We start from the raw sequence: 27,442 nt of genomic DNA, 5'->3' as shown, positions 1-27,442 counted from the left end.
ATATTGTCTTCAAAATACTTTGCTTGGATTAACAGATTAAGGCTCCACTGTTCATTTAATATTTACATTTTAACTGTTTTGACAGTGTATTAATCATTATTCCCTCCTTCCTTCCTTGTGTATCTGTGGACACCGAGCAGCTGCTCCTCTGACACGCGCCAGTGGATGCACACCTTTTAGAGAGCAGGGTGCTGTCAGTCGGTGTACGTCTAAGGTGTCGTCTTGTTGCACCCACAGCGCTGGACGAATACTGGTTACTGAGGCAAAATACCACACAACTCCTCAAACTATTCCAGCCAATACCTGCCCCTTTGTGAGAAGAAAGCAGGTGATAACAACAGAAGGAAAAATGATGATTAGTGTAAGCTTCCCTTCAAGTTTTCTCAGGTTTCTTTGATGAGACATAGACTTCAACGGAAAGGTCAACATTTACTTGTTTCCCACTACAAGGAAAATAGTCGTATTTTTCAATGCTCTTTTCATCACAAAGCACTTTACACAAGTAGATATTTCTGCTATATAAACACAGCGGCAAAGATAAAACTGTGATTGCCCGCACCAACACTATACACTCCACCATGGTGGTCCCAAGCCCGGCTGTGAAAGGGGGAGGGTTTGGCATGGGGCTAGCAACCCTGTCCCATAAAGAGCAACAGAAAGTTCAACAGAAGCTCCAAAGACCTCATCCCTGGGAGAGGAAGGATCTCTGTCTGGAAGTTGTAAGAAGTCGTATGGGGAAAGTGGAAGCCACAGGTCCGACCAACTTTCTGTAGGCCCAGGACTGAGGACTCTGGTGAAGAGCTGTTGGCGGCCTATGCCCCTGTAGAGGTGAAGGGCTAAGGAAAGGAGAGACAACTCAAAAATGAGCAAATTATTTGTCCTTTTAGAAATGTTAATTGAGGATCAAATATTGGTCAGATCATTCACTGGTCACACAAAATGCTGAAGGAACACAGCAGGCCAGGTAGCATCTATGAAAAATAGTACAGATGACGTTTTGAATCCTGCTGAAGGGTTTCGGCCCGAAACGTCGACTGTACTCTTTTCCATAGATGCTGCCTGGCCTGCTGAGTTCCTCCAGTATTTTGTGTGTGTTGCTTGGATTTCCAGCATCTGCAGATTTTCTTGTTTGTGGTCAGATCATAGGCTTGCTCATCTGTGACAGGGATAATTTGAGCCCAATGTAGGGGCCAGATGAGGTACTATTCAACAGGTAGGGGTTATCGGATGACGGTGACACAATTAACACTGAAGTTTAAGTCTGTCTTGGCTGGGTAAACCACCTTCAGGTTTCCGTCCATGTCGACCACCCGCACCTGCTTCACTGTCAGTTCCGGAGTGGCAGCCTTAGCCAAGCTCTGCTCAGCTGTGGAATCCAGAGCAACAGAGCTGTTGCTAGCCACGTCAGCCTCGTCATCAGATAGAGACTCCTTCTCCTGACTTTCGAAGGTGAACTTGTTCAATTCGGCCATTCGCTGCACAGAGAGAGAAGAAAACATTCCATAGATGGTTTATGCAAAGGAGAGCCTTTCAGTACAATTCACTGAGTTGCCTGTCTGCTCTGTCATGGATTATTACGTGACTGAATGACACATCTGTATTTCACTTTCCACAGACTGACTGGGACTCCCTACTCTAGAGCAGATACCGAGGCAGAAAATGGAATTTGGGGAGTGTAAAAAAAAAGACAAGATACTGTACAATAAATGATATGACACTGAGACAGCATATCAACAGATCCAGGAAGACAACAGAACAATTGGAAAGAAGAGTTTAAAAGCTGTTATTGACTGAGGTACAGAGCACCAGAAAAGAGAGGTTGTTAGGAGACAATCTGGGTCATAGTCACAGACCGCACCACCACAGAAAGGTCATTCGGCCCATCTAGGCCATGTTGGACTGCTACTCTGCCTAGTCCCATCAATCTGCATTCCTCCCATCCATGCGCTTATCTAAACTTCTCTTAAATGTTGAATTTAAACCTACATCCACCACTTTCACTGGCAGTTTGCTCCACAATCTCAGCACCCTCTGAGTGAAGTTGTTCCCACTCAGGTACCCTTAAACATTTCACCTTTTATCTTTAACCCATGACCTCTAGTTCTAGCCTCACCAAACCTGAGGGGGGAAAAGCCAGCTTTCATTTACCCTATCTATACCCCTAAAAGTACTATACCTCTATCATATCTCCCCTTATTCTTTGCTCCAGAGAATAAGGCCCTAAACTATTCAATTTCTCCCTATAAACTCAGATCTTGATGGTTAGCACAACACCATTACAGCTCAGGGGACTGGAGTTCGGAGTTCAATTTCAATGTCATCTGTAAGAAGTCTGTATGCTTTCCCTGTGAGTTTCCTCCAGGTGCTCTGGTTTCCTTCCACAATCCATAGACATACCAGTTAGAAGGTTTATTGGTCATTGTAAATTGTCGCATGATTCAGTTAGGGCAGGGGTCAGCAACCCGCAGCTCTTTCATCTCTGTACTGCGGCTCCCTGTGGCTTTGGAAAATAAATGATGAGTATTTAATTAAAATGGATTTTATGTTAGTTTGTTAGTTTTTGAAATGTAATTCTAAATTTGAAGATTATGGTGATCTTGTACAATCTAAATAAAACGTGTTTTTTGTCGCTATTAATATACGTCACCACTGCCAATGCCTGACACCCGCCAGTGCGCAATTTCTTTAATTTTTCGATCCAAGGTAGGCTAACTATGGAGAATTCTAAAAAAAAGAAAAGTGACTGAAGAAAACAGAACGTTTAATTTTACGTGGGCAGATTCATTTGCTTTCACTGTTGACGAGACTGGTTTACCGGTATGCTTAATATGCAATGAGAAACTAGCAAACAACAAAAAGTCAAAAGTCACAAGACATTTCCAGAATAAACACGCAGCCTTTGCTCAAAAATATCCGGATGGAGATGAGAGAAAAAAGCCGTTTCGGAACTGATGCGGAAGGTTGATCTGAGCAAAAATCATTTCAAGAAGTGGATCAAGTCTGGAAAATCAACTACATATGCTAGTTTTGTTGCCGCTCAGGAAATAGTCAGGCACGGGAAGCAGTTCACAGATGGTGAATATATAAAAGAATCTTACATTAAGATTTCAGAACATCTATTCACGGACTTTAAAAACAAGAGTGAAATTGTGCAGAAAATCAGGGATATGCCCCTCTCTGCAAAGACTGTCAAAGACAGAACCATAAAATGGCAGAAGACATCAAAGACAGCAAATTAAAGACATCAATTCAGCTGTGGCCTACTCGATTGCCTGTGACTAGTCTAAAGACAAAGGTGGTATTGAACAAATAGTGCTGTTCTGCCAGTATGTAAACTCTGCCGGGCCACAGGAAGAAATGATTGAGTTGATACCTCTAAAAGGCCAAACACGGGGGGAGGACATCTGTGAGGCTGTCTTGAATTGTTTAAGAGCCAAAGGAATAAAGACCACCCACCTGGTGTCAGTAGCTACTGATGGGGCACCAAGTATGACAGGAGCGCACAAGGGATTTGTGGCTTTACTGCAGAAGTCGCTGGACAGAAAGCTGCTGACTTTTCACTGCATCTTGCACCAAGAGGCACTGTGCGCTCAAACATTTCCTCCGGAATGCACAGAAGTAATGGATGTTGTCATTCAGATTGTCAATAAAATAATGGCAAAAAGTTTAAATCACCATTAATTCCATTTGTTACTGGACGAGCTGGAAAGCGCATATTCTGATCTCCTGCTGCACAGCAAAGTCCGGTGGCTGTCAAGAGGGGAGGTGCTGAAACACTTTGTCGCGTGTCTGGAAGAAGTGAAAACTTTCCTGGGCAGCAAAGGGCTCGTCTTTCCTGAGCTGGAACAGCCAGAGTAGCTGGAAAAGCTACACTTCATGGTGGACATGACAGCGCATCTGAACACGCTGAACACAGCTCTTCAGGGGAAAGGACGCACAGCCCTGCACATGTTGGAGGATGTTTTGGCATTCGAGCTCAAGTTGACAGTGCTTGCAGAGATTTACAGAAAGGCACATTGTCTCACTTCCCCAATTTGAGAGAGTTCAAACAAGCTCATGACATGATAAATTTGGAGTATTTACATTCTGCAGTCATTGCAATGCAAACATCATTTGGGAAACGCTTCTATGAGCTCAGAGAGGAAAAAAAACACATTATCCTTCCCGGTCATTCCCCTAAGCATCGATCCATCCCTACTGAATACGACTGCATTGGCAGGTGTGAATCAACCTGATCTTGAGATGGAACTGGCCGACATAGCCAACAAAGACATATGGGTGTCCAAGTTTAGACGCTTGACAGCAGACCTTGAAGATGTTGCCCATCAGAAGGCCGTTCCTGCTCAGAATCACAAATGGAGTGATATTGAAAACCTCCCCAATCCGGACAAACTTGTGTTCGGAACATGGAATGCTATCCCCGACATTTATGTAAACATTAAAAAGTATGCGCTTGGAGTCCTGTCGATCTTTGGATCCACATATATATGTGAGCAGGTGTTCTCCAACATGAACTTTATTAAAAACAAACATCGCGCACGCCTCACAGATGACAGCTTGCGATCCTGTGTAAAGATGAAGGTGACCTCATACAGCCCTGATGTGCAGACGCTGTGCGTTGAGGTCCAGGAGCAGAAATCCCATTAACCAAGTATAATAAATATTTTAATTGCCTATTATTTTACGTATATTCATATTTTTTCATTGTTCAGTGAAATAGTCCTTTTATTTTTCAGGTTAACAGCTGGCTGACGTTATTTTTGGTTTGCTGGTGGTGGACAATTTAAGTTCGGTGTTTTTCATAAATACAAGAAGGACTCAAATAGACATTGAGTATTTTACTTAAAAGTAACCTTCAACCCAACGTCTTTTTTTCGCAGTTCAAAATGTTTTTGTTGCATGCAGAAACGTAATTTTGTTTTCTCTGCAGGAGTTCATCGATTTCATAAATGCAACACATTATAGTTTGTTTATACATAGCATAAAGGCAAAAAAAAACATTGTATGCAGTGTTATTTCATTTTAAATGTCAAACGGGTTTTGCGACTCCCAGTGTTTTCTTTTCTGTGGGAAATGGGTCCAAATGACTCTTTCAGTGGTAAAGGTTGCCGACCCCTGAGTTAGGGGAAACTGGGGCTTGTTGGGCAGTGTGGCTCGAAGGGCTGGCTCCATACTGTGTATCAATAATTTTTTTTCCTGGGCTAACAGGCCCAGAGGATGGTAGTTCTGAAGGGTGACAAAGCTGGGAATGTCTTCTGTGAGACAGAGGAGCAACTTAAATCTGTTAAAAAGTCATGGGGTTGGTGGGGAGGACATTCACCGTCAGAAGGAAGTTATTTCCTTCAGTGGAGAGGTCAAATACAGGTGGACATGGATTATACATAACAATAAAAGGATTAGAGGGGAATTAACAGCAAAGCTTTACACCAAAGGAATTTGAACAGTCTGGAAGCTCTTACTAATTTAAAAAAACTACAAGGCCGTGAACTTAAAATTTGCTAACTTACTCGGCTTTGAGAGTTTGTACATGAGACCAGCTGAAACAGCAGCCTTCGTTTGACCAGCTTGGGCATGGTCTGAATGACTTCCCTCTGTTGTACATCCCCAAAGGCAGAATTACATGGCACAACATCAGATAAAGTAAATCACACAACCTCAGTGGCTCTGTTGGCCAGAAGAAACTACAGTCTACAATAAGTGGGTCTCATGAATCAAGGACAGAGGAAAACAGACAAACCAGTTGCCTTTGTTTCCCCCATTTTGTGGACTCTGAACTGATCCTTGCTCTGGGATAATCCAGTCGGAGCAATTGAATGTGGACACAAGGAACTTCAGGTAATGAGGACCATTCCCGGATGAGTAGCTACTTACTCTGTAAAATGCCAGACCTACCGAGGAATCTTGTTAAGACTCTGGGTCGTCTCATTAACTGGTTTGGACCAGTCAGAGCTGAAAGACTCAGATACACAAGGCTGGGGTGAGCAGAACCATGAAACAATATTGGTTTAGCCCTGGACAAGAACCAGTTAGAAGGTGACCCAGTAGGTCAGGTGATCTTGAGCCAACAGGATGGAGCTCCATCAGTTCAACTTATATGGAATATGTGAAGAGCCAGGAGCTCCAAATATGTAGGGGCAATAACTGTCCACCAACCAGAGACCAACTATCACAGATGAGGAAGACCTCCCCAGACGCGAGGAGATCGTGACCGCAAGGAATGCTTGGCTAGTGTAGACTTCTCTTCTGTTCACTGACTGCTCACGGACGGCCAGGGATTCTAATAGGGTGCACACAGGGAGTTACTTTGTGAACTCACGTGCTTCTTAATTGCGACAATAAAAGTTACTTGTCGGTAAATACAGATTCTCTGTGCCTCACTGATCATTATCACAAGGGGTGATTCTTTTAACAGTTCTAATATGTTTTGTCATTAGCACAACACAGAAACGGGCCATTCAGCCCCTGATGAACTGTTATTCTGCCCATCAAGCCACATCTGGACCAAAGCCCTCCATACCTCTCTTATCAAAACCACTCTTAAATATTACAATCGAGCCTGCATCCTCCACTTGCACAGCCAGCTCATTCCACTCACACCACCCTCTAAGTGAAGAGGATCCCCTCCCCCCAAAGTTTCCCTTAGACGGTTCACCTTTTGCCCTTAACCTATGGCCTCCAGTTCTAGTCTCAGCAACCTCTGGAAAAAGCCTGCTTACATTTACCCTATCTATACCCCTCACAATGCTGTACACTGCTATCAAAACTTCCCTCAAAAAATGTTCCTTTCCCCTGGCAGTAAGGCTGATCACTAACCCATACCTCCACACCCCCAACCACCACTACTTCATCACTTCCTGTCAGAGTCAGCTTGTATACAGACACGCCTGTACCTAGCATCACTTTATGGGCATACAATCAATCTATGTACAGAAGCTAAATTATGTGTTTATATTTTATCATTGTCTTTATCTTACTGTGTTTTTTTTGTCTTGCATTCGATCTGGAGTAACAATTATTTTGTTCTCCTTTACACCTGTGTATTGGAAATGGCATCAAACAATCCTGAATCTTGAATCAGATACCTGACACCACCAATCACATCAAGTAAATCTCCTGAGAACATAACCATTATTTGTTGGTCCGTGGCCGCCTGCTGTGCCACGATGAGACCACTCTCAGGGTGGAGGAACAATACCTCACATTCTGTAGTTAGCACCCAACCTTATTGTATAAATATTGATTTCTCCCCTCTGTAACCTTTACCCCTCCCCCTCCTCTATTCCCCACTCTGACCTTCTCTTCTCCTCATCTGTCTGTCACTTCCTCCTGATTCCCATCCTCCATCCCTTTCTCGTGGTCCACTCTCCTCTCCAGAATCCTTCTCCAGCCCTTCACCTTTCCCACCCACCTGGCTTCACTTCTGAGAATGAATACTTCTCTTTGGTATTCACCACTGAGAGGGAACTTGATGACGAGGAGGACAATATGAGTGAGGTTGATGTTCTGGAGCATGTTGATATTAAGGGAGGGGAGGTGTTGGAGTTGTTAAAATACATTAGGGTGAATAAGTCCCTGGGGCCTGACGGAATGTTCCCCAGGCTGCTCCACGAGGCAAGGGAAGAGATTGCTGAACCTCTGGCTAGGATCTTTATGTCCTCGTTGTCCACGGGAATGGTACCGGAGGATTGGAGGGAGGCGAATGTTGTCCCCTTGTTCAAAAAAGGTAATAGGGATAGTCCAGGTAATTATAGACCAGTGAGCCTTACGTCTGTGGTGGGAAAGCTGTTGGAAAAGATTCTTAGAGATAGGATCTATGGGCATTTAGAGAATCACGGTCTGATCAGAGTCAGTCAGCATGGCTTTGTGAAGGGCAAATCGTGCCTAACAAGCCTGATATAGAGTTCTTTGAGGAGGTGAACAGGCATATAGATGAGGGTAGTGCAGTGGATGTGATCTACATGGATTTTAGTAAGGCATTTGACAAGGTTCCATATGGTAGGCTTATTCAGAAAGTCAGAAGGCATGGGATCCAGGGAAGTTTGGCCAGGTGGATTCAGAATTGGCTTGCCTGCAGAAGGCAGAGGGTCATGGTGGAGGGAGTACATTCAGATTGGAGGGTTGTGACTAGTGGTGTCCCACAAGGATCTGTTCTGGGACCTCCACTTTTTGTGATCTTTATTAACGTCCTGGATGTGGGGGTAGAAGGTTGGTAGGCAAGTTTGCAGACAACAGGAAGGTTGGTGGTGTTGTAGATAGTGTAGAGCAGGGGTCAGCAACCTTTACCACTGAAAGAGCCACTTGGACCCGTTTCCCACAGAAAAGAAAACACTGGGAGCCGCAAAACCCGTTTGACATTTAAAATGAAATAACACTGCATACAACGTTTTGTTTTGCCTTTATGCTATGTATAAACAAACTATAATGTGTTGCATTTATGAAATTGATGAACTCCTGCAGAGAAAACGAAATTACATTTCTGCATGCAACAAAAACATTTTGAACTCCGAAAAAAAGACGTTGGGTTGAAGGTTACTTTTAAGTAAAATACTCAACGTCTATTTGAGTCCTTCTTGTATTTATGAAAAACGCCAAACTTAAATTTGCCGCCAGCAGCAAACCAAAAATAACGTCAGCCAGCTGTCAACCTGAAAAATAAAACGACTATTTCACTGAACAATGAAAACATATGAATATACGTAAAATAATACGCAATTAAAATATTTATCATACTTGTTCAGGTTGACTCACACCTGACAATGCAGTCGTATTCAGTAGGGATGGATCGATGCTTAGGGGAGTGACCGGGAAGGATAATGTGTTTTTTTCCTCTCTGAACTCACAGAAGCGTTTCCCAAACGATGTTTGCATTGCGATGATTGCAGAATGTAAATACTCCGAATTTATCATGTCGTGACATTGTTTGAACTCTCTCAAATTGGGGAAGTGAGACAATGTGCCTTTCTGTAAATCTCTGGCAAGCAATGTCAACTTGCGCTCGAATGCCAAAACATCCTCCAACATGTGCAGGGCTGTACGTCCTTACCCCGTTGAAGAGCTGTGTTCAGCGTGTTCAGGTGCGCTGTCATGTCTACCATGAAGTGTAGCTTTTCCAGCCACTCTGGCTGTTCCAGCTCAGGAAAGCCGAGCCCTTTGCTGCCCAGGGAAGTTTTCACTTCTTCCAGACGCGCGACAAAGCGTTTCAGCACCTCCCCTCTGGACAGCCAGCGATAAAAACACGTTGTAGCGGTTGCTACACGCAGTCAGTAAACTGCAGTCAAAGATAGCTTTATTCGAACTAAACAGCCTTGCTTTTAAGCCTCCCTCAACCCGCCCCCCATGGGCGCGGATGCTGCAAAAGACACGTACTCACAAACCCCCGTAGGCTATCTCCCTTAGCCTGAACGCTGGCTAATTGTGAGCCGGTTCGGATGTGTCAGGAAATGAGTCGCCACAACGTCTTATTTAGATTGTACAAGATCACCATAATCTTCAAATTTAGATTTACATTTCAAAAACTAACAAACTAACATAAAATACATTTTAATTAAATACTGACCATGTAGCGGTGTGCTACACGCAGCGCTAAAATTACGACACGGAGTCGGTAACTGCAGTCGAAGGAAAAAAAACTTTATTCGAAATCTTCAGCCTCACTTTTAAGCCTCACTCAACCTGCCCTCCCCCCCCGCCCCCAATGGCGCAGAGGCTCCAAAGCTCTGTGCTCGCAAACCCCCGTAGGCTATCTTATTGTGAGTCGGTTCGGATGTGCCAGGAAAAGGGTCGCCACAACCAATTATTTCCCAAAGCAACAGGGAGCCGCAGCACAGACGTAAAAGAGCCACATGTGGCTCCGGAGCCGCGGGTTGCCGACCCCCGGTGTAGAGGATTGTCGAAGATTGCAGAGAGACATTGATAGGATGCAGAAGTGGGCTGAGAAGTGGCAGATGGAGTTCAACCCGGAGAAGTGTGAGGTGGTACACATGGGAAGGTCAAACTCCAAGGCAGAGTACAAAGTAAATGGCAGGATACTTGATAGTGTGAGGAGCAGAGGGATCTGGGGATACATGTCCACAGATCCCTGAAAGTTGCCTCACAGGTAGATAGGGTAGTTAAGAAAGCTTATGGGGTGTTAGCTTTCATAAGTCGAGGGATAGAGTTTAAGAGATGCGATGTAATGATGCAGCTCTGTAAAACTCTAGTTAGGCCACATTTGGAGTACTGTGTCCAGTTCTGGTCGCCTCAGTATAGGAAGGATGTGGAAGCATTGGAAAGGGTACAGAGGAGATTTACCAGGATGCTGCCTGGTTTAGAGTATGGATTATGATCAGAGATTAAGGGAGCTAGGGCTTTACTCTTTGGAGAGAAGGAGGATGAGAGGAGACATGATAAAGGTATACAAGATATTAAGAGGACATGAGTGGACAGCCAGCGCCTCATCCCCAGGGCACCACTGCTCAGTACAAGAGGACATGGCTTTAAGGTAAGGGGAGGGAAGTTCAAGGGGGATATTAGAGGAAGGTTTTTCACTCAGAGTGGTTGGTGCGTGGAATGCACTGCCTGAGTCAGTGGTGGAAGCAGGAACTAGTGAAGTTTAAGAGACTACGAGACAGGTATATGGAGGAATTTAAGGTGGGGGGTTATATGGGAGGGAGGGTTTGAGGGTTGGCACAACATTGTGGGCCGAAGGGCCTGTAATGTGCTGTACTATTCTATGTTCTATGTTCACCTATCACCTTCTAACCAGTTCTCCATCCCCACACTCTCCTTTTTATTCCTTCCCAGTCCTAATGGCCCAAAATCTTGTCTGTTTATTCCCCTCCATAGATGCTGCCTGTCCTCTGAATTCCTCGAGCATTTCGCAATTATTTCAATAATGCTACTGCGTGGTTCGTAGATGGTAGTCCAATATTCACATAATTGTGTTACTGAGTACTCTCAACTCAATAATCAAAGCTCTTAGTCCTGTTGATCTGACTTGACTGTTCAATTGATATTTTCTTTTCAGTTTAACAATTATCTGCTTGTATTACAATGTAAGAGTTTATAACCTCCCCTTTTCTGGTTATATTGGGATAATTCTGAAAAGCTCTGCAAGTTTCTTCATTCTGCATTATTTGAGTAAGTGCTATCTCATTGGCTGACTTTTATCTATAAACTTGAATGGAATTTTCCTCATCTATGGGTATAAAAATAGCTAACCATGAAGGAGCACCAACTAATATCTTAGCTTTCCCTTCACTTAGTACACCTCTAACATTGTCAATTTCAATTTCCCTTTGTTCTATCAACTCCTAATAAAACAAAGGTCAAGCAACAAGCTTCGTGTCTCCTTCCTGACTTCTGAAGAACCTGGGTCTTAAACATCAGAATCCAACAGACCATTCAAATCCCACAAAGCCTATTATTAACAGGCTGAAGCTAGAATGGAAAGAGAGGAATTCCTTGGCTCAGCTGAGACACTCAATAAAATGAAAAGCTGCTTATTATAAACAGCGGCAGCTCAAATTCCAAGGCTTTTGTCAACACATCACGGAAGGGTATACAGTTACCCTGCAATTTGTTAAAAGGCTGCCAAGCTTATTCTGCTGACTTGCATCAACTGCAAACCAGGGTAATATGTCTGTCCTCATTACATGAGAGCCCTCTTTATATCTGTTATTAGCGAAAGTACAAATATGCATCATAGTTCCATAATTTTAAGGAGATTGGAGGATTGGTGAAAATGATTACCTTGTACACTTTTCTTGTGATCACAAGATCCTTTCGGACATTGGTAATGTAGAATATTGCAAGTCTGATTCACTGGTTCATTGGTAAGACTGACAGCAGGAGAGCTACGTGGCCTTGGTTGCTGCCAGACCAGGTCCTCATGCCATAGGGTCACCTTTTGCAGTGGCCCAGGGGAGGAGATGCTGGAGGCAGTGTGGGAGAGATCAGAGGCTGAATTCCATGCTGGGTTGGGAGCTGGCTCCTCCCATCAGTGCTGCCCTCCAGTGTTTGCTCAGTAGAAGGCAAGCTGGATTGTGTTTGCTTGCGGCTGTGCTAGCACAAGATAATCAGACTGCTGCAGGCTTGCTCTTGAAGAAACATGGCTCCAGGAAAACATCTCATGCACCATCAGTCTGCACGCCATTTTACTCAAGGACTTTATAATTCTTCTGTGACTGTATGTTTTACTCCTATTGTGATTATATATTTTTTCCAAGATGGCGGTGCGACGGAGCTTGCAGCAGCCACTCCGGAGCTGATTATCTGTTATTTGTGAAGTGGGGTGCCGTGCGCAATCATAATCGATTGAAAACAGACATGGGAGCACGGAGGAACATTGGGAAATCTCCAGGAAGACCTTCTTCATTGCTGCTGCGAGGTCCGGGACTCTGCTGGGAAGAACAGGCCCCCAGTCCTCGGGGTCGCATTGCCAATGGCCGTTGGCGGGGCCGTCTTAATACGCTCGGCAGATGATGGTGCTCGGAGAAGCTGTGCCAGAGGGGATGGTCAGCAGCTCAGAGGTTCGACGGACTCGGAGTCCGCTGCGGTCAGGTCGCTTTCGGTGTGTGCTGCGTCTGCGAGGCTGGGTTCAACGGAGCTTTCGTTGTGTGCTGCGTCTGCGAGGCTGAGTCGGGCGGCGCTGTGGAAGTCCATAGCAGGGGTATTCCCTTCTGCCGCCTGTGAGAGGATAGCGAGTCTGTCGGGACCCGGGGGACTTGTGGAAACTGTGTGGTGATTTCTTTTGAACTTATAGTCCTTTAACATCTTTGGACTATTTTTACTGTGCCGATCGTCTGTTTTTTTTTATCAATTATGCTATTGTTTGTACTGTTGTAACTATGTGGATTTGTACAGGTCTTGTAGCTTTAGTTTTTGGTTTTGTTTGTCTGGTGGATTTGGAGCTCCTCTCCAGGGAACACACTAAGACGGTTGCGCAATATTAATACGCAGCAGCCTCTCCGGACTCTGGATTGGGGATTGCCAAACATGTGGATTTTCTAGTGTAGTCTGTTTTGTCATATGCTTTTGTGATATCATTCTGGAGGAACGTTGTCTCATTTTTTAAACTGCATTGCATTTGTGGTTTCTAAATGACAATAAACTGAATTTGAATCTGATATATGCCTCGTACTGTGTGTGATTGTGGCACAGTCTTGCACCCTGGTGGAAGGCTGTTTGGTCAATGACAATTAAACTTAAACTCGCATGGGGGGGGGTTGTCAAAGGTAGAGTGGTGGGTGTGTGGACCACGCTGTCAGGGAATTAGGGACATTTAAATGACTCTTAGATAGGCACACAGATGATAGAAAAATGGAGGGTTTGCAGGATGGAAGAGTTAGATTGATCTTAGAGTGGAACATAGAACAATACAGCACAGGAACAGGCTCTCAGCCCATGATGTTGAGCCAAGCTAATTAAACTCAGTATCAAATATCCAACTAATCTTCTATGCTTACACAATGCCCATATTCTTCCATTTTCCTCACATTCATGTGTATCTAAATCTCTCTTAAAAGTCTCTAATATATCTGCCTCTACCATCATCCCTGGCAGTGCATTCCAGACACTCACCACTCAGTGTAACAAACTTGCCCCTTACATCTATGAACTTACCCCTCTCACCTTAAACATATGCCCTCTGGTATGACATTTCAACTCTGAAAGATTCTGCCTGTCTACTCTATCTGCATCTCGCATAATCTTATAAGCCTCTGTCAGATCTCCCCTCAGACTCTACTGCTCCAGAGAAAACAACCCACTTTTCTCCAACCTCTCATTATAGCAGATGTCCTCTAATCCAGGCAGCAACCTGGTAAATCTCCTCTGCACCCTCTCCAAAGTCTCAACATCCTTCCTGTAATACTTTAGAGACATTTAATAGACTCTTTAGATATGCACGTGGATGATAGAAAAATGGACGGCTATGGGAGGGAAGGGTTAGATTGATCTTAAGTAGGTTGTAATATTGTGGGACAAAGGGCATGTACTGTGCTGTAGTATTCTACATTCTGTGTGTTCACTTCAATACTGTGATGCATCTTTAAATCCTTCAAACTTCTTTGCTCCATTAATGAAAGATCCTTATCAGAGTATACATCCATTATTCTGGATGGAATCAAATGTGTTGGGTGTCTTTACCATGGGGTTCAAAGTCCAAAGACTTCCACGGTCTCAAGCAACAGTTATATGATTATAAACCTTTTAGAACAGAGGTAAGGAGGAATTTTTTTTTTAGCCAGAGAGTAGTGAATCTGTGGAATGCTCTGCCACAGACTGCAGTGGAGGCCAAGTCCGTGGGTATATTTAAAGCAGAAGTTGATAGTTTCCTGATCGGTCAGGGCATCAAAGAATATGGTGAGAAGGGAGGTGTATGGGGTTAACTGGGACCTGGGATTTGCCATGATGGAATGGCAGAGCAGACTCAATGGGCTGAATGGCCTAATTCTGCTCCTATGTCTTATAGTTTTAACTGCTGCTGCCAAAAATGCAAACTCAGCCAGCTCTATCATGGGTACTAGACCCCAACCGTCGAGGACATCTTCAAAAGGCAACGCCTCAAAAGGGTGGCGACTATCATTAAGACCCTCATCACCCAGGAGAAGCCCAAGCCTGAAGATCACACTTAGGTAGAGTGGTGGGTGTGTAACAGTTTCTTCACTACCACCATCAGATTTCTGAATGGACAATGAACCCATGAACACTACCTCACTATTTTTTTCTACTTTTGCAGTATTTATTTTCTTCTCTATATTTCTTAGTGATTTATAGTTTTTTTTAAATTATGCACTGCAATGCAAACATGTTTGATGACATATGTCAATGATAATAAACCTGATTATTAGGAAAATAGATGGAAGCAATGTGAAGTCTACCCATACCCTACATTTGAAACTGACAGTCAATTGAAAGCTCTTAAAGAAGTCACAGCTACATTTTAACAAAGGATCAGGTTGTGTCCAAACCAGCAAGTTCAATAAAATCACAAAACTTCGTACCTGTGAGGACAGGTATAGACTGAACGTGTAACCAGTGGCTACAAAATAAGAATGAAAATCAAACAGAACAGAGAAACGCAGGAGGGTTTGAATCACTCACCATAATCAAGCTGTCCATCACCTCTTTGCAGGCCTGTAGACTGGTTGAACTGGTTACTTCCAGGAACAGTTGTCTTGTAGATTTACTAATCTAACAAAGGATTGAAACATAATAATGTAAAATACAAACAATTTGAGGACTATGGTGTGGTAGGGGAATTATTGCACCCAAAGCTCTAGTCTTACCACAATGATTAGTGCGCTGTGTATGTCACCAAATTTCTACAATATTCTGTGGAGGGAATTCCGACTGGCTGCATCACCGTCTGGAATGAAGGGCCACTGCACGGAATCGGAAAAAGCTACAGGCAGTTGTAAACACAGCCAGCTCCATCATCGGTACAACCCTCCCCACCATTGTGAACATCTTCAAAAAGTGATGATGCTTCAAGGTGGCATTTATCACGAAGGACCCTCACCATCCAGGACCTGGCCTCTTCTTTTAGGGATACAGCGTGGAACACGTCCTTCCCGTCCACTGAGCCACTATGCCCAGCAACCCACCGATTTAACCCCAGCCTTATCACAGCACAATAGACAGTGACCAATTAACCTAGTAACCTGTATGTCTTTGGACTGAGGGGGGAGACTGGAGCACCCAGAGAAAATCCATGCACACACAGGAAGGACATACAAGCTTTCTTACAGGGGATGCCAGAAATTAACTCTGACACCCTGAGCTGTAATAGTGTCATTACCCCCAAGTTTCTTCCAACTCCCCGATCATTACCCCCTAAGCTTCCTCCAATGCCCCGATCATTACCCCTCAGCTTCCTTCGATTCCGCGATCATTACCCCTCAGCTTCCTCTGATGCCCCGATCATTACCCCTCAGCTTCCTCCGATGCCCCGATCATTACCCCTCAGCTTCCTCCGATGCCCCGATCATTACCCCTCAGCTTCCTCCGATGCTCTGAGATGTAATAGCATTGTTCTAATCACTACGCTATCTGCACCCTCATTACTTTATACTCATCTAAGAGGTTCCTCCTTAGCTTCCTATAACCCAGGTAAAGCAGCTAGCCTCTGTAGTGCTGGGATGAGATTGCAAAGCCTGGGCTCTTGGCAGCTGAAGATGCCAGTCAGTGGTACAGCAGAAATATGTAAATGGACAGATTATGGAAACATCAGCACTTCCTGCGTCTCTCTGAGCCTGTCTAAAGAGAATGACCAGTAGTTTTGCACTGTAGTCCAATTCCATTCGAATGTTAGTCTGTTAAGCCCGTAACTCTACACAGGCAATAGGACACTGACAGCTTACCAGAGTCCTGTCTCCTGGGCCAGTGTTTCACATTGACTCCAGGTGCCCATCTTCTTGGTGTATCCTTCCTCTCCCAGGCATGAAGTCTTTGGAGCTTCTGTTGGTGTTTCTGTAGCTCTGGGTTTTTACAGGATAAAGTTCCTAGCCCCATGCCCAACCCTCCTCCTTTCACAGCCAGAGTTGTGACCGTCCATAGCAGTTATTTACGTTAGAATGAATCAAACTATTTTCATGTTGCATCTTATGACCCAGCACAGACTTGGGGAAGGCTGGATAGGAACTCGTTTAACTCCAAGCTCTAGGGTAAAGCAAAATAATCTACTGCACACTTAGTCTCCAAGTATTCTCACTTCATTGCAGAGAAATATAATAAACTGTCAAAGACTCTGAAGGGCTCTGGGACATCAGACTTAATAATACTCATATAAATATAAAATACTCAGCCAAAAAGCTGAGGCCCTGACCTCTCACTGTACTGAGTTACACTAATTACTAAAACCATTACTAGGCAACATACCTTAGTGTGATCACTGTTGGTGATCGGTGGGAAAGAAATCACATGATCTTCCACATCGACTAAGCAGGGAAAATTCTCTTTCCCGTTTAATAACTGCAGGTATCTGGAAAACAAAAACCAGCACAGATTAAAGAAAGTTCAGATTCTTGTACACCAACATTTATTTAGAGATGCAGCATAGAACAGACTTTCCAGCCCAACAAGCCAAACCACCAGTAACTCATCAGCTTTTAACCCTAGCCTAATCACAGGACAATTTACAATGTCCAATTAACCTAGTAACCCATTCATGTTTGGAATGTGGAAGGAAACTGAAGCATCCGGAGGAAACTCATGCAGGCTCATTGGGAGAACATACTTAGTGACAGTGCCAGCTTTGAATCCGAACTCCAGAATGCTATAAGCAGTAATAGCATTACACTAACCGCATCGCTACTGTGGCACCCAACGTAGTTTAACTGAGCAGATGAACACTTGGAAAAATAACAAAGGCTTTTATAACATTTTATTAAACACCTTTTATGATTAAGTTTCTCCAAAGCACTTCAGAGCAAATGGAGTATGTTTGAAGAGTCCATGCTGTTTAATGGGGAATTGGGCAGCCACTTACACGCAGCAGGGTTACAATGACCAGCTGACTGGTTCTTGCATTGACTGAGATCAGGTAAAGCATCAGAACAGTGAGAAGATCCCTTCACTCCTCTTCCGAACCACTCCATGGGATCCACGAGGGGCAAGCACAGCCTCAATTGTGTGGGATAGATCTGACAGACCACCCTTCTCAGTCTGCCTATCGTTTTGTGCTCCAGTTTCAAACTCAGAATCAAAGCCAGAGGTGCAGAGCCACAACAGACACCGTTATCGCCCCACAGTTCACAGCAATAGCTCCACTGTAGATTGATCCTTTTGGGGTGTACGGTGAGCCCTGGGAAGGTTAGCACCTCTGTGACGGGGCTTGACCTGTCTATTCTGGAGCAGCTCAATCACCTTTGGGCCCCACTGGACACTCAGCTCTCACCTGTGGCTCCAAGTAGCTGCTTGCATGTGACAGCAGCCACTCAATGATACAACACTTTGACAGGCAGGCTAAACCAGGTGAGGGTAGCCGGTGGGTCTCATTCCCTGGTGAAATAGGGACGTGCCTGTCCTAGCACATGAAATCAGCTCCAGTAATCTACAGTGAGATGTTACAGCCAGGAAGACAGTTCTGCAACACTCTGTGGAGAGCAAAGGGTACGACAAGGTACAGAAGTAGTCATGGTCATCCAGTGCAACCAAGGAAGACCCCAGTAATGATAACTACTCGTACCACTGGTTACGGGCTTCCGGATTTGAGAGTAGAGCTGCCCCAGTACAACGGCTTTTCCACTTTGAGAACTCCATTGCACAGGTTTCCTGTCATCGACGGAAAACCAGCACCAAACTGACCCTTTAACCTCCCAGAGCCAGTGAAAATTTACATCACAGGTGACCACCAGAGACTGGCATCATTACACCAATAAACTGGCTGCAGCACAGTGATTTTATATTTAACAAGGTTACGATCATGCAGTGACAAGGTTACGATCATGCAGTGACAGAATTGATAGTGTCAAGTGTTACTGACTTGTGAAGGCCAGAAACATTTTGCCGCTTCTTCTGCTTTCGTTGCTCGTCAGCTTCCATCTGTAATTGTCGTACCAGGTCCACCGCCTTAACCTCCTTCCTTCCGAGTGGGGTGATCTGAAAGGTCGGAGACAATTGCTGCATTAAATCCATGAAATCTTGTCAGTGGCTGAGGTAGCCCAGTTAAAGGGTTCCTTATTTCAGACAATGGTAACAAACCAAGGCAAACCCTTTCACTGGAGATTTTTATTGTATTTAAGTACAAGAGACAAACCAAGGCAGATTTTTATTGTACTTAAGTACAAGAGATTCTGCTGATGCTGGAAATGCACAGCAACACACAAAACACTGGAAAAAAAACTCAGCAGGTCAGGCAGCAACTATGGAACCGAATAAACAGTTGGTACTTTGGGCTGAGACGCTTCATCAGGACTGGAAAAGAAGGGATAAGAAGTCAGAGCAAGAAGTTGGAGAGAAGGGGAGGAGTACGGGATCGCAGGAGAGACTAGGTGAGGAGGAAAGTGGGTGGGTGGGGATGAAGTAAAAAGCTGGGAAGTGATAGGTGGAAGAGGTAAAGAATGAAGAAGGAAGGGTATAAGAGAGGAGAGTGGGCCAAGGGAGAAAGGAGGAACACCAGAGAGAGGTGATGAGCAAGTGAGGAGAAAGGAAGGGATAGGAGGGGAGCCAGAGTGGGGAATGGAGAAAGAGAGAATGGGGAGGCGGACGAAAGTACCAGAAGTTAGAGAAATCAATGTTCCTGCCTTCTGGTTGGAGGCTACCCAGATGAAAGTAAATCAGCCATGATGGAATGATGGAGCAGACTTGATGGCCAAATAGCCTGATTCTGCTCCTATGTCTTATGGTCTAAAATGGGTGAGAACCAGGAAATCCTGCTTGTTGTGACAGCATTTTTAATCTCTCACAACTATGATTCGCTGACTCAATTCATCATTTTAGCTCGTGTACATTCCAATTTACTGCAAAAAATCTACGTTTACCTTCAGAGATTGTGAGGGTCTAGCATCGTATAAAAGCGGTCCCTTCACCCGCTGCAAGTCATGAGTAGCGATAGTTGCCAATGTTCTTTTAAGACAGACATCATCATGCAATTTGGTCTGGGGAAAAGAAAATATAAAGACCGATATGGTTACCTGCAAGGTCTTAAAATAGAGGCTAATTATTACGCAGCATATGAGCAAATTTATTATAAAAGTATGCATATGTCAGATTGATCTTGGAGTGGTTTCAAAGGTTGGCATAACATTGGGCCAAAGGGCCTGTAGTGGGCTGTACAGTTCTATGTTTGTCATCAGGATTTGGACCTTTCACCAGAACAGAAACAAACTGAGCACGTTAGTAAGTCCATAGTTTTAAGAAATATTACCTGAGCCACAAGGAATCGTTTCAATGCATTTCCTTGTCTCAACTGCATGCCTTCCACAATGCAACACACAATGTAAGGCCTCACGTCCTTGACACTGGGACTGACTTTCACTGACACGGTGCAAGGCCTTTCCGAAACATGCAGCACTCGTAACACCAGGTTGTTCAGCTCCTCCATCTCATCGGACTCCTCGGCATCATCTCTCCTCACCACTTTCTTCTTCCTCGCTTTCTCTTTCTCACTGCTATCAGCTTTCCCTCTCCCCTTTCTACGGCCTCCTGCCTTCAAATAGTCCAAGATTGATTTGGTCAGGCAACCATTCACCATTTTCTCCAATCGTTTGTCTTTTAATTGGTTTCCCTTGAAGTTGATTTCTTTCAGCTTGGGACAGTCAGCCAGCTCACAGGGGATCTCCGAGAGGTTGTTATCCGATAGATCCAGTGTCTTGAACACAATTGGAGAAAGGCAGGTTTAGTGATTATTGCACAATGGAAAGCTTTATAAATTTAGTAACATTATAGTGTCAAAAATAAGAGATTCTGTACATGTTGGAAATCCAGAGCAACACACAAAATGTTGCAGGAACTCAGCAGGTCAGGCAGCATCTAAGGAAATGAATAGCCAGTCAATGTTTCAAGCTGAGACCCTTCATCAGGACTGGAAAGTAAAGGGGAAGATACCAGAATAAAAAGGTGGAGGGTGGGGTAAGAAGACTAGCTGGAAGGTGATAGGTGAATCCAGGTGGGTGGGGGGGGGGAATGAAGAAGCTGGGAGGTGATAGGTGGAAAAGACAAATAGTTGGAGAAGGAATCTGATTGGAGAGGAGAGTGGATCATGGACAAAAGGGAAGGAGTAGTGCCAGGGACATCACTGCATCATTGCCCAGGGCAGCTGGTTAAAAGCTGCTCTAAGATGGGAAGTGGCCAATTAGCCCAACATGTTCATGCCAGCATTAGTACTGAAAACACATCAGAAAAGACCACAAACAATTAGAAGATGAACCCCACCATGGATGGTCACAACCCCAGCTGTGAAAGGAAGAGGGTTAGACATAGGGCTAGCAACCACATCCCATAAAATCCCAGAGCTACAGAACCTCCAAAGACCTCATCCCTGGGAAAGGAAAGATACACCAGGACGATGGGTTACACCAGGAGACAACATGAAAGACTGTCCCAGGATAGAGGACTCTGGTGAGCTGCTGTCAATGGCCTACATCCCAGTAGGGGCAATGAGATTTAGGAATTAAATGGCACAATCTGAAGCTGCTGTTGATGCCTATGCCCCAGGAGGGGTGATGGGCTTATGAAGGAGATTGTATGATTGTCCAGGGTAGTTGGTTAAGCTGCTCTATCATAGACATCTTAACACAGGAGCAGCAAATTGGACAATCACATCAATGCTGGCATTAGCATCCAGCAACTGAAAACACATCATATATGACAACAAGCAGCCAGAAGACCAATGAAATCAAAGCAAGGGCTTGAGAAGTTCAAGGCAAATTTAGTGGTAGATTTTGGCCGGAGTTGGGGGAGGGGGAATGGAGGGGAAAATATAGTATTGTGAAATAGCCCTGGAAAGCAACATAAATGAGGCTGAAGAACAATTTACCTTTGATGAGAATAGACATGAAGGCTGATGAGGGCTTTATATTAGCATGTATCATTGGTGGCAATTTGCTGGGCATACGAAGAATGGATCCCAAGGGGTTATTATACGGAATAGTGGATCCTTAAGAGTATAAATTTACTACACCACAAAGGGAACCAGTCAATTCATTCAGTCTGTGTCTACATAATTATACCACAATTCTGAATCATAGAACCAACCTTCCTCATTAACCTTACAAATTGTTCAGCTTTGAATATTTGTCCATACCCACTGCAAAAAACACACTTGTATCTGCCTTAACTGCACTTTCAAACTGTGCATTGTAAACTATAATAGGCTAACAAAAAAAAAGTTTCCTTCACATCACTGCTGGATCTTCAGCCTTTAGCATATAAAAGGATAGTAGCATCATAAAGAGGGACTGAGGTGGCTGAAAACACCACCCTATTTCCATAAGACATCGGAGCTGAATTAGGCCAATCATCCCATAGAGTCTGCTCCACCATTCCATCATGGCTGATCCATTTCCCTCAACTCTCTCCTGCCTTCTCCTTGTAATCTTTGATGCATTGACTAATCAAGAACCTATCAACCTCCATCTTAAATACATTCAATGATTTGCCTCTGCAGCCATCTGCGGCAATTAAGTCCAGATTCACCACACTCTGGCTAAAGAAATTCCTCATCTCCGTTCTAAATGGATGTTCCTCTATTATGAGGCTCTGCACTCTGGTCCTAGACTCCCACACTATAGGAAACATCCTCTCCATTTCCACTCCATCAAGGCCTTTCAACATTCAAGTGGTTTCAATGAGATCCCCACTCTGAATTCTTCTGAATTCCAGTGAGACCCAGATCCATCAAACACTCCACACAAGCCCATAAGGATTATTCCCATAATAATTTTTGTGAGCCTCCTTTGAACCCTCTCCATTGTCAGCACATCCTTTCTTAGATAATTGGCTCAAAACTGTTCACAGTACTCCAGCACATTATAAAGCCTCAGCATTACATCTTTGCTTTTATATTCTAGAAAAGGCACTTGCCTTTCTTACCAGAGTCTCAACCTGCAAATTAATCTTTAGAGAATCCTGCACAAAGTCTCCCAATTCCCTTTGCGCCTCAGATTTTTTTAAAATGTGCTATTTAAATATTATACCCTTATATTTCTTCTTCGGAAGTGCATGACCATACACTTCCCAATACCCTATTGCATCTGTCACCTCATTGCCCATTCTCCTAATCTAAGTCATTCTGTAACCTCTCTATTTCCTCAACACTGCCTGCCCCTCTACTAATCTTCGTATTATCTGCAAATTTGGCCACAAAGCCATTAATTCCGTCATCCAAGTCATTGACAGATAACATAAAAAGCAGACACAAAGTACAGTGCAGATGCTGTGGTCGAATCGTCACGTACAAACACGCTGGAGGAACATGCTGCCTCCGACCTGCCGAGTTCCCCCAGCGTGTTTGTACGTGTCAAGATAAAAAGCGGGGTCTCAGGTAGCTGGCATGAAAAACATTGCCGAGGGAGAAAATGAAAATCACAAAGCTCAAAGTAAATTTATTATCAAAGTTACTGGGACACAGTTTGAGCCAGGGCGGCTATGGGAGGGCGAGGACAGCCGGGGTGAGCTGGATCAGACCACGGCCCCACCTCATCCCCAGCCCCTTCCTCACCCGCAGCCCCCGTAGCTGGCTGACAGCGGCGTCCAGCCTGTCGATGCGGTTGCGGGCAGCGCTGAGGCAGCCGAGGAGCGGGAGGAGGCCGGGCTCCAACAGCGCGGCCGGCAGTTCGGCCAGCAGGTTGTCCGAGACGTCGAGGTGGGCGAGATGGCCGCAGCGTCCGAGCTGGGGAGGCAGGCCGGTCAGCTGGTTGCCGCGGGCCAGCAGGCTGCCGAGCTCGGCCAGGTCGCCCAGGGAGGCGGGCAGCGCGCTCAGCTGGTTGTCGGAGACGTCGAGCAGCTTCAAGCCGCCCAGGAGGCCGAGCTCGGGCGGCAGCTCCCGTAGACCGTCGCCGCTCAGCACCAGGCTTCGCAGGGCCCGCAGACCGCCCAGCCTGGCATCCAGGCCCCGTAGCGCCTGCAGGCCGCTCAACTCCAGGTGCTGAAGCTGCGCCAGCTCGTATAGCCGCGGGTCCATCTCGTCTCCCTCTTGACGGTGACTCCGCACCACCAGCTCCCGCCGACCCTCGGCCAGCGCCAGCCCAACCTCCGGCCACTCAGGGGCCGCCATAGTGGCTGTCGGTGCTGCTCTACTGCGCAGGTGCGGGGCAGCACGGCTGACGGCGCTCCGCTAATGCGCAGGTGCGGCCGTGTTTGTGATCTGCCGCACGGCTGACGGCGCTCCGCTAGTGCGCAGGTGCCGGCTGAAGTCACGTGGTTCTCGGGGAGGGAGTCCTCGTTAATCGTGTCTTGAGTCGAAGAGGAATTTTCACATATTCCAAGATACAGAGAAAAACTCGTCTTGCATACTATTCATACACGTCATTTTATTATAGAGTGCATTGAGGCCAGAAAGCCCCTCCTTTGGTCGGGGTCAACTATAAATATTGCCCCCTAGCTGTCATAGGCAAGCACTCAAAATCATTGGATTGATTGTGGTGTTCTGGAAGGATAAGTCGAGGTAACACACGCCAATCCTCAAACAAGTTATAACCTGCAGGGCTTGAGTTGCCAAGTGCAATTCACCTCCAGTCTACCTTTGGCCAGCACTGACACTCTGGGCCAAATGGTCTTGTGAATGTCTACAGTTCATGTCGAGGGTGGTATTACTGGACGATGTGAACTGTCCCAAACTTTTAGCATCTGATAATTATTCCCCCGTTTAGAGGCAAATTAACTTTGGTTTTTGATGATGGACTTCAGGAAGGAAAGGTCAAGGGGACACAGACCAGTCCTCATTGCGGGATGCGAAGTGGAAGGGGTGAGCAGTTTCGAATTCCTGTGTGTCAACATCTCTGAGGATCTATCCTGGGCCCAACATATTGATGCAATTGCAAAGAAGGCACAATAGTGGCTATATTTCATTAGGAGTTTGAGGAGATTTGGTATCTCACCGTAGACTCGCAAATTTCTACAGATGTACTGTGGAGAGCAATGGTTGTAACACCATTTAGTATGGATGAGTCTCCGCACAGGGTCAGAAAAAGCTGCAGAAAGATGTAAACTCTGCCAGCTCCATAATGGGCACTAGCCTCCCAGCAAAAGGCAATGCATTAAAAAGGCAGCATCCATCATTAAGGGCCCCTATCACCCAGGACATGCCCTCTTCTCATTGCTACCAACAAGGAGGTGGTACAGGAGCTGAAGGCACACACACTTGAGGGCTGTCCCCAGCACATCCTCGGACTGTTCGGTTGTTGATGTACTGTGTGCTTTCATCTTTCAATGTATATGTGACAAATAAAGCTAATCTTTAAACCTCTTTAGATTTACCTTTAGATTCAGATTTATTTCTCAGGTGTACATCAAAACATATAGTGATTTGTGATTTTTGTGTTGACAACCAACACAACCCAAGGCCAGCAAGTAACAACAGTAGCAGCAGCTACATCTGGGTTTCGCCGATCCACATGCCGGGGGTTGGGGGGTGTCACCAGCTCTCGTGCCTCCTGCCTGCATGGACCTTCGACCCCAGGACTCACCAACCTGAAGTTTGCAGGTCTCCAGCCTCAGTGCCCGCCAAGCTGACCTCTGGCGTTGCTGGCCTATGACTGTAGAGAGCTCCAATTTGAACATGATGACCATCTGCTGGCTCTGACCTCTAACTCGCCCTCATCCCTGTCCCTAAACCGAAACCTTTCCCCAAAACCATCCCTACAACCAGCTCAGTCTGAGCCATGATGTCAATGGAGAGGGCAGCTTGTTTTTTTGCCAGCTGTTTTGTTTGCCAATTAGTCTTGAACTAAATTCTGTTTTGCAATGATGATTAATCTGTTTTTGAGGTACTGATCGAGGGTGATTATTACCCAAGAATCTTCCTAGTTCTATTTCAACTGTCATCAGAATCAGGTTTATTATCACCGGCATGTGACGTGAAATTTGTTAATTTAGCAGCAGCAGTTCAATGCAATACATTATATGGAAGAGAAAAAAATAAATAAAACAAATAATAATTATAATAATAATAATAATAAAGAAGTAAATGAATTACAGTATATGTATATTGAATAGATTTTTTTAAAGCATGCAAAAAACAAATACTGTATATTTTAAAAAGTGAGGTGGTGTCCAAGGGTTCAATGTCCATTTAGGAATCGGATGGCAGAAAGGAAGAAGCTATTCCTGAATCATTAAGTGTGTGCCTTCAGACTTCTGTACCTCCTATCTGATGGTAACAGTGAGAAAAGGGCATGTCCTGGGGGCTGGAGGTCTTCATAATGGACACTGCCTTTCTGAGACACTGCTCCCTGAAGATGTCCTGGGTACTTTGTAGGCCAGTACCCAAGATGGAGCTGACTAGATTTACAACCTTCTGCAACTTCTTTCGGTCCTGTGCAGTGTCCCCTCCATACCAGACACTGATGCAGCCTGGCAGAATGCTCTCCACGGTGCAATTATAGAAGTTTTTGAGTGTATTTGTTGACATGCCAAATCTCTCCAAATTCCTAATGAAGTATATAGTCACTGTCTTGCCTTCTTTATAACTACATCGATATGTTGGGACAGGTTAGGTGCTCAGAGATTTTGACACCCAGGAACTTGAAACTGCTCACTCTCCACTTCTGATCTCTCTATGAGGATTGGTATGTGTTTCTTTGTCTTACCTTTCCTGAAGTCCACAATCAGCTCTTTTGTCTTACTGACGTTGAGTGCCAGGTTGTTGCTGCGACCCCACTCCTCTAGTTGGCATATCTCACTCCTGTACACCCTCTTTTCACCGTTTGAGATTCTACTAACAATGGTTGTATCGTCAGCAAATTTATAGATGGTATTTGAGCTGTGCCTAGCCACACAGTCATGCGTATATAGAGAGAAGACATTTCCAGTACACAAGTGTAAAGGAGTCATGGGGGATTTCAATATGCAGGTAGATTGGGAGAATCAGGTTGGTGCTGGATTCCAGGAGGGGGAAATTCTAGTGTGTCTACCAGATGGCTTTTTAGAGCGGCTCATGGCTGAGCCCACTAGAGGATCAGCTATTCTGGATTGGTGTTGGGCAATGAACCAGAATTGATAGAGAGCTTAAGGCAAAAAACCCTTAGGGACAAGTGATCATAATATGAAGAAATTCACCCTGAAATTTGAGAAGAAGCTGAATTCAGATGTATCAGTATTACAGTGGAATAAAGGGAATTACAGACGCATGAGAGAGGAATTGGCCAGAATTGATTGGAAAAGAACACTGGTAGGAATGATGGCAGAGCAGCAATGGGCGGAATTCTGGAAGCAATTCAGAAGGCACAGGGTATATACATCCCAAAGAGGAAAAAGTATTCTAAAGGAAAGATGACACAGCCATGGCTATCAAGAGAAGTCAAAGCCAACAGAAAAGCTCAAAGAGAAGGCATATAACAGAGCAAAAATTAGTGGTCGGTTAAAGGATTGGGAAGCTATTGAAAACCAACAGAAGACAACTAAAAAGACATTAGGAAGTTAGCCAATAATATTAATGAGGACACCAAAAGTTTCTTCAGATACATTAAGTGTAAAAGAGAGGCTAGAGTGGACATCGGACTGCTGGAAAATGATGCTGGAGAGGTAGTAATAGGGCATAATGAAATGGCGGATGAACTGAATAAGTATTTTGCATCAGGTTTTGCTGTGGAAGACAATAGACAATAGACAGTAGGTGCAGGAGTAGGCCATTTACTGTGATAATAGACAATAGACAATAGGTGCGGAAGTAGACCATTCAGCCCCTCGAGTCTACACCGCCATTCTGAGATGATGGCTGATCATTCACTATCAATACCCAGTCCCTGCCTTGTCCCCATATCCCTTGATTCCCCTATCCATCAGATATCTATCTATCTCC

General features: G+C 44.8%; 1 protein-coding gene across 3 annotated transcripts; it reads right to left on the bottom strand.

Annotated features, from left to right (window-relative positions):
• Positions 1-416: 416 nt before the first annotated feature.
• lrrc47 (leucine rich repeat containing 47) lies at positions 417-23,739 on the bottom strand. 3 transcript variants are annotated; one of them, XR_009508274.1, is made up of 8 exons: positions 23,144-23,739; positions 19,850-20,293; positions 19,464-19,580; positions 18,467-18,582; positions 16,861-16,963; positions 15,270-15,365; positions 15,085-15,174; positions 1,430-1,475 (listed from the first exon to the last, which is right to left on the bottom strand). XR_009508274.1 is itself a non-coding variant. In XM_059952395.1 (7 exons), exons 1-7 carry the CDS (start codon positions 23,696-23,698, stop codon positions 1,221-1,223), a joined length of 1,680 nt encoding a protein of 559 aa, XP_059808378.1. In that variant the 5' UTR covers positions 23,699-23,739; the 3' UTR covers positions 417-1,220. The 3 variants fall into 3 exon arrangements, 2 of the variants coding, with proteins under 2 accessions (XP_059808378.1, XP_059808380.1); XM_059952395.1 differs by lacking the exon at positions 15,270-15,365 and having other exon boundaries at positions 417-1,475; XM_059952397.1 differs by lacking the exons at positions 1,430-1,475; positions 15,270-15,365 and adding an exon at positions 8,514-8,645.
• Between the last annotated feature and the right edge of the window lie 3,703 nt (positions 23,740-27,442).

The sequence above is a fragment of the Hypanus sabinus genome, chromosome 27, assembly GCF_030144855.1.
Source record: "Hypanus sabinus isolate sHypSab1 chromosome 27, sHypSab1.hap1, whole genome shotgun sequence".
Taxonomy (NCBI): domain Eukaryota; kingdom Metazoa; phylum Chordata; class Chondrichthyes; order Myliobatiformes; family Dasyatidae; genus Hypanus; species Hypanus sabinus.
Note: the sequence above shows the minus strand (reverse complement) of the source record. Positions and strands in the feature narration are given on the sequence as shown.

Excerpts from the sequence above, each read along its gene's own strand:
- lrrc47 (XM_059952395.1), bottom strand. The coding sequence starts at position 23,698 with ATGGCGGCCCCTGAGTGGCCGGAGGTTGGGCTGGCGCTGGCCGAGGGT. Across the intron at positions 20,294-23,143 it reads GCCAGCTACGGGGGCTGCGG|ACACTGGATCTATCGGATAA; the intron begins GTGAGGAAGGGG and ends ATTGTGTTCAAG. Across the intron at positions 15,175-16,860 it reads CCAACAGTGATCACACTAAG|ATTAGTAAATCTACAAGACA; the intron begins GTATGTTGCCTA and ends ATCCTTTGTTAG.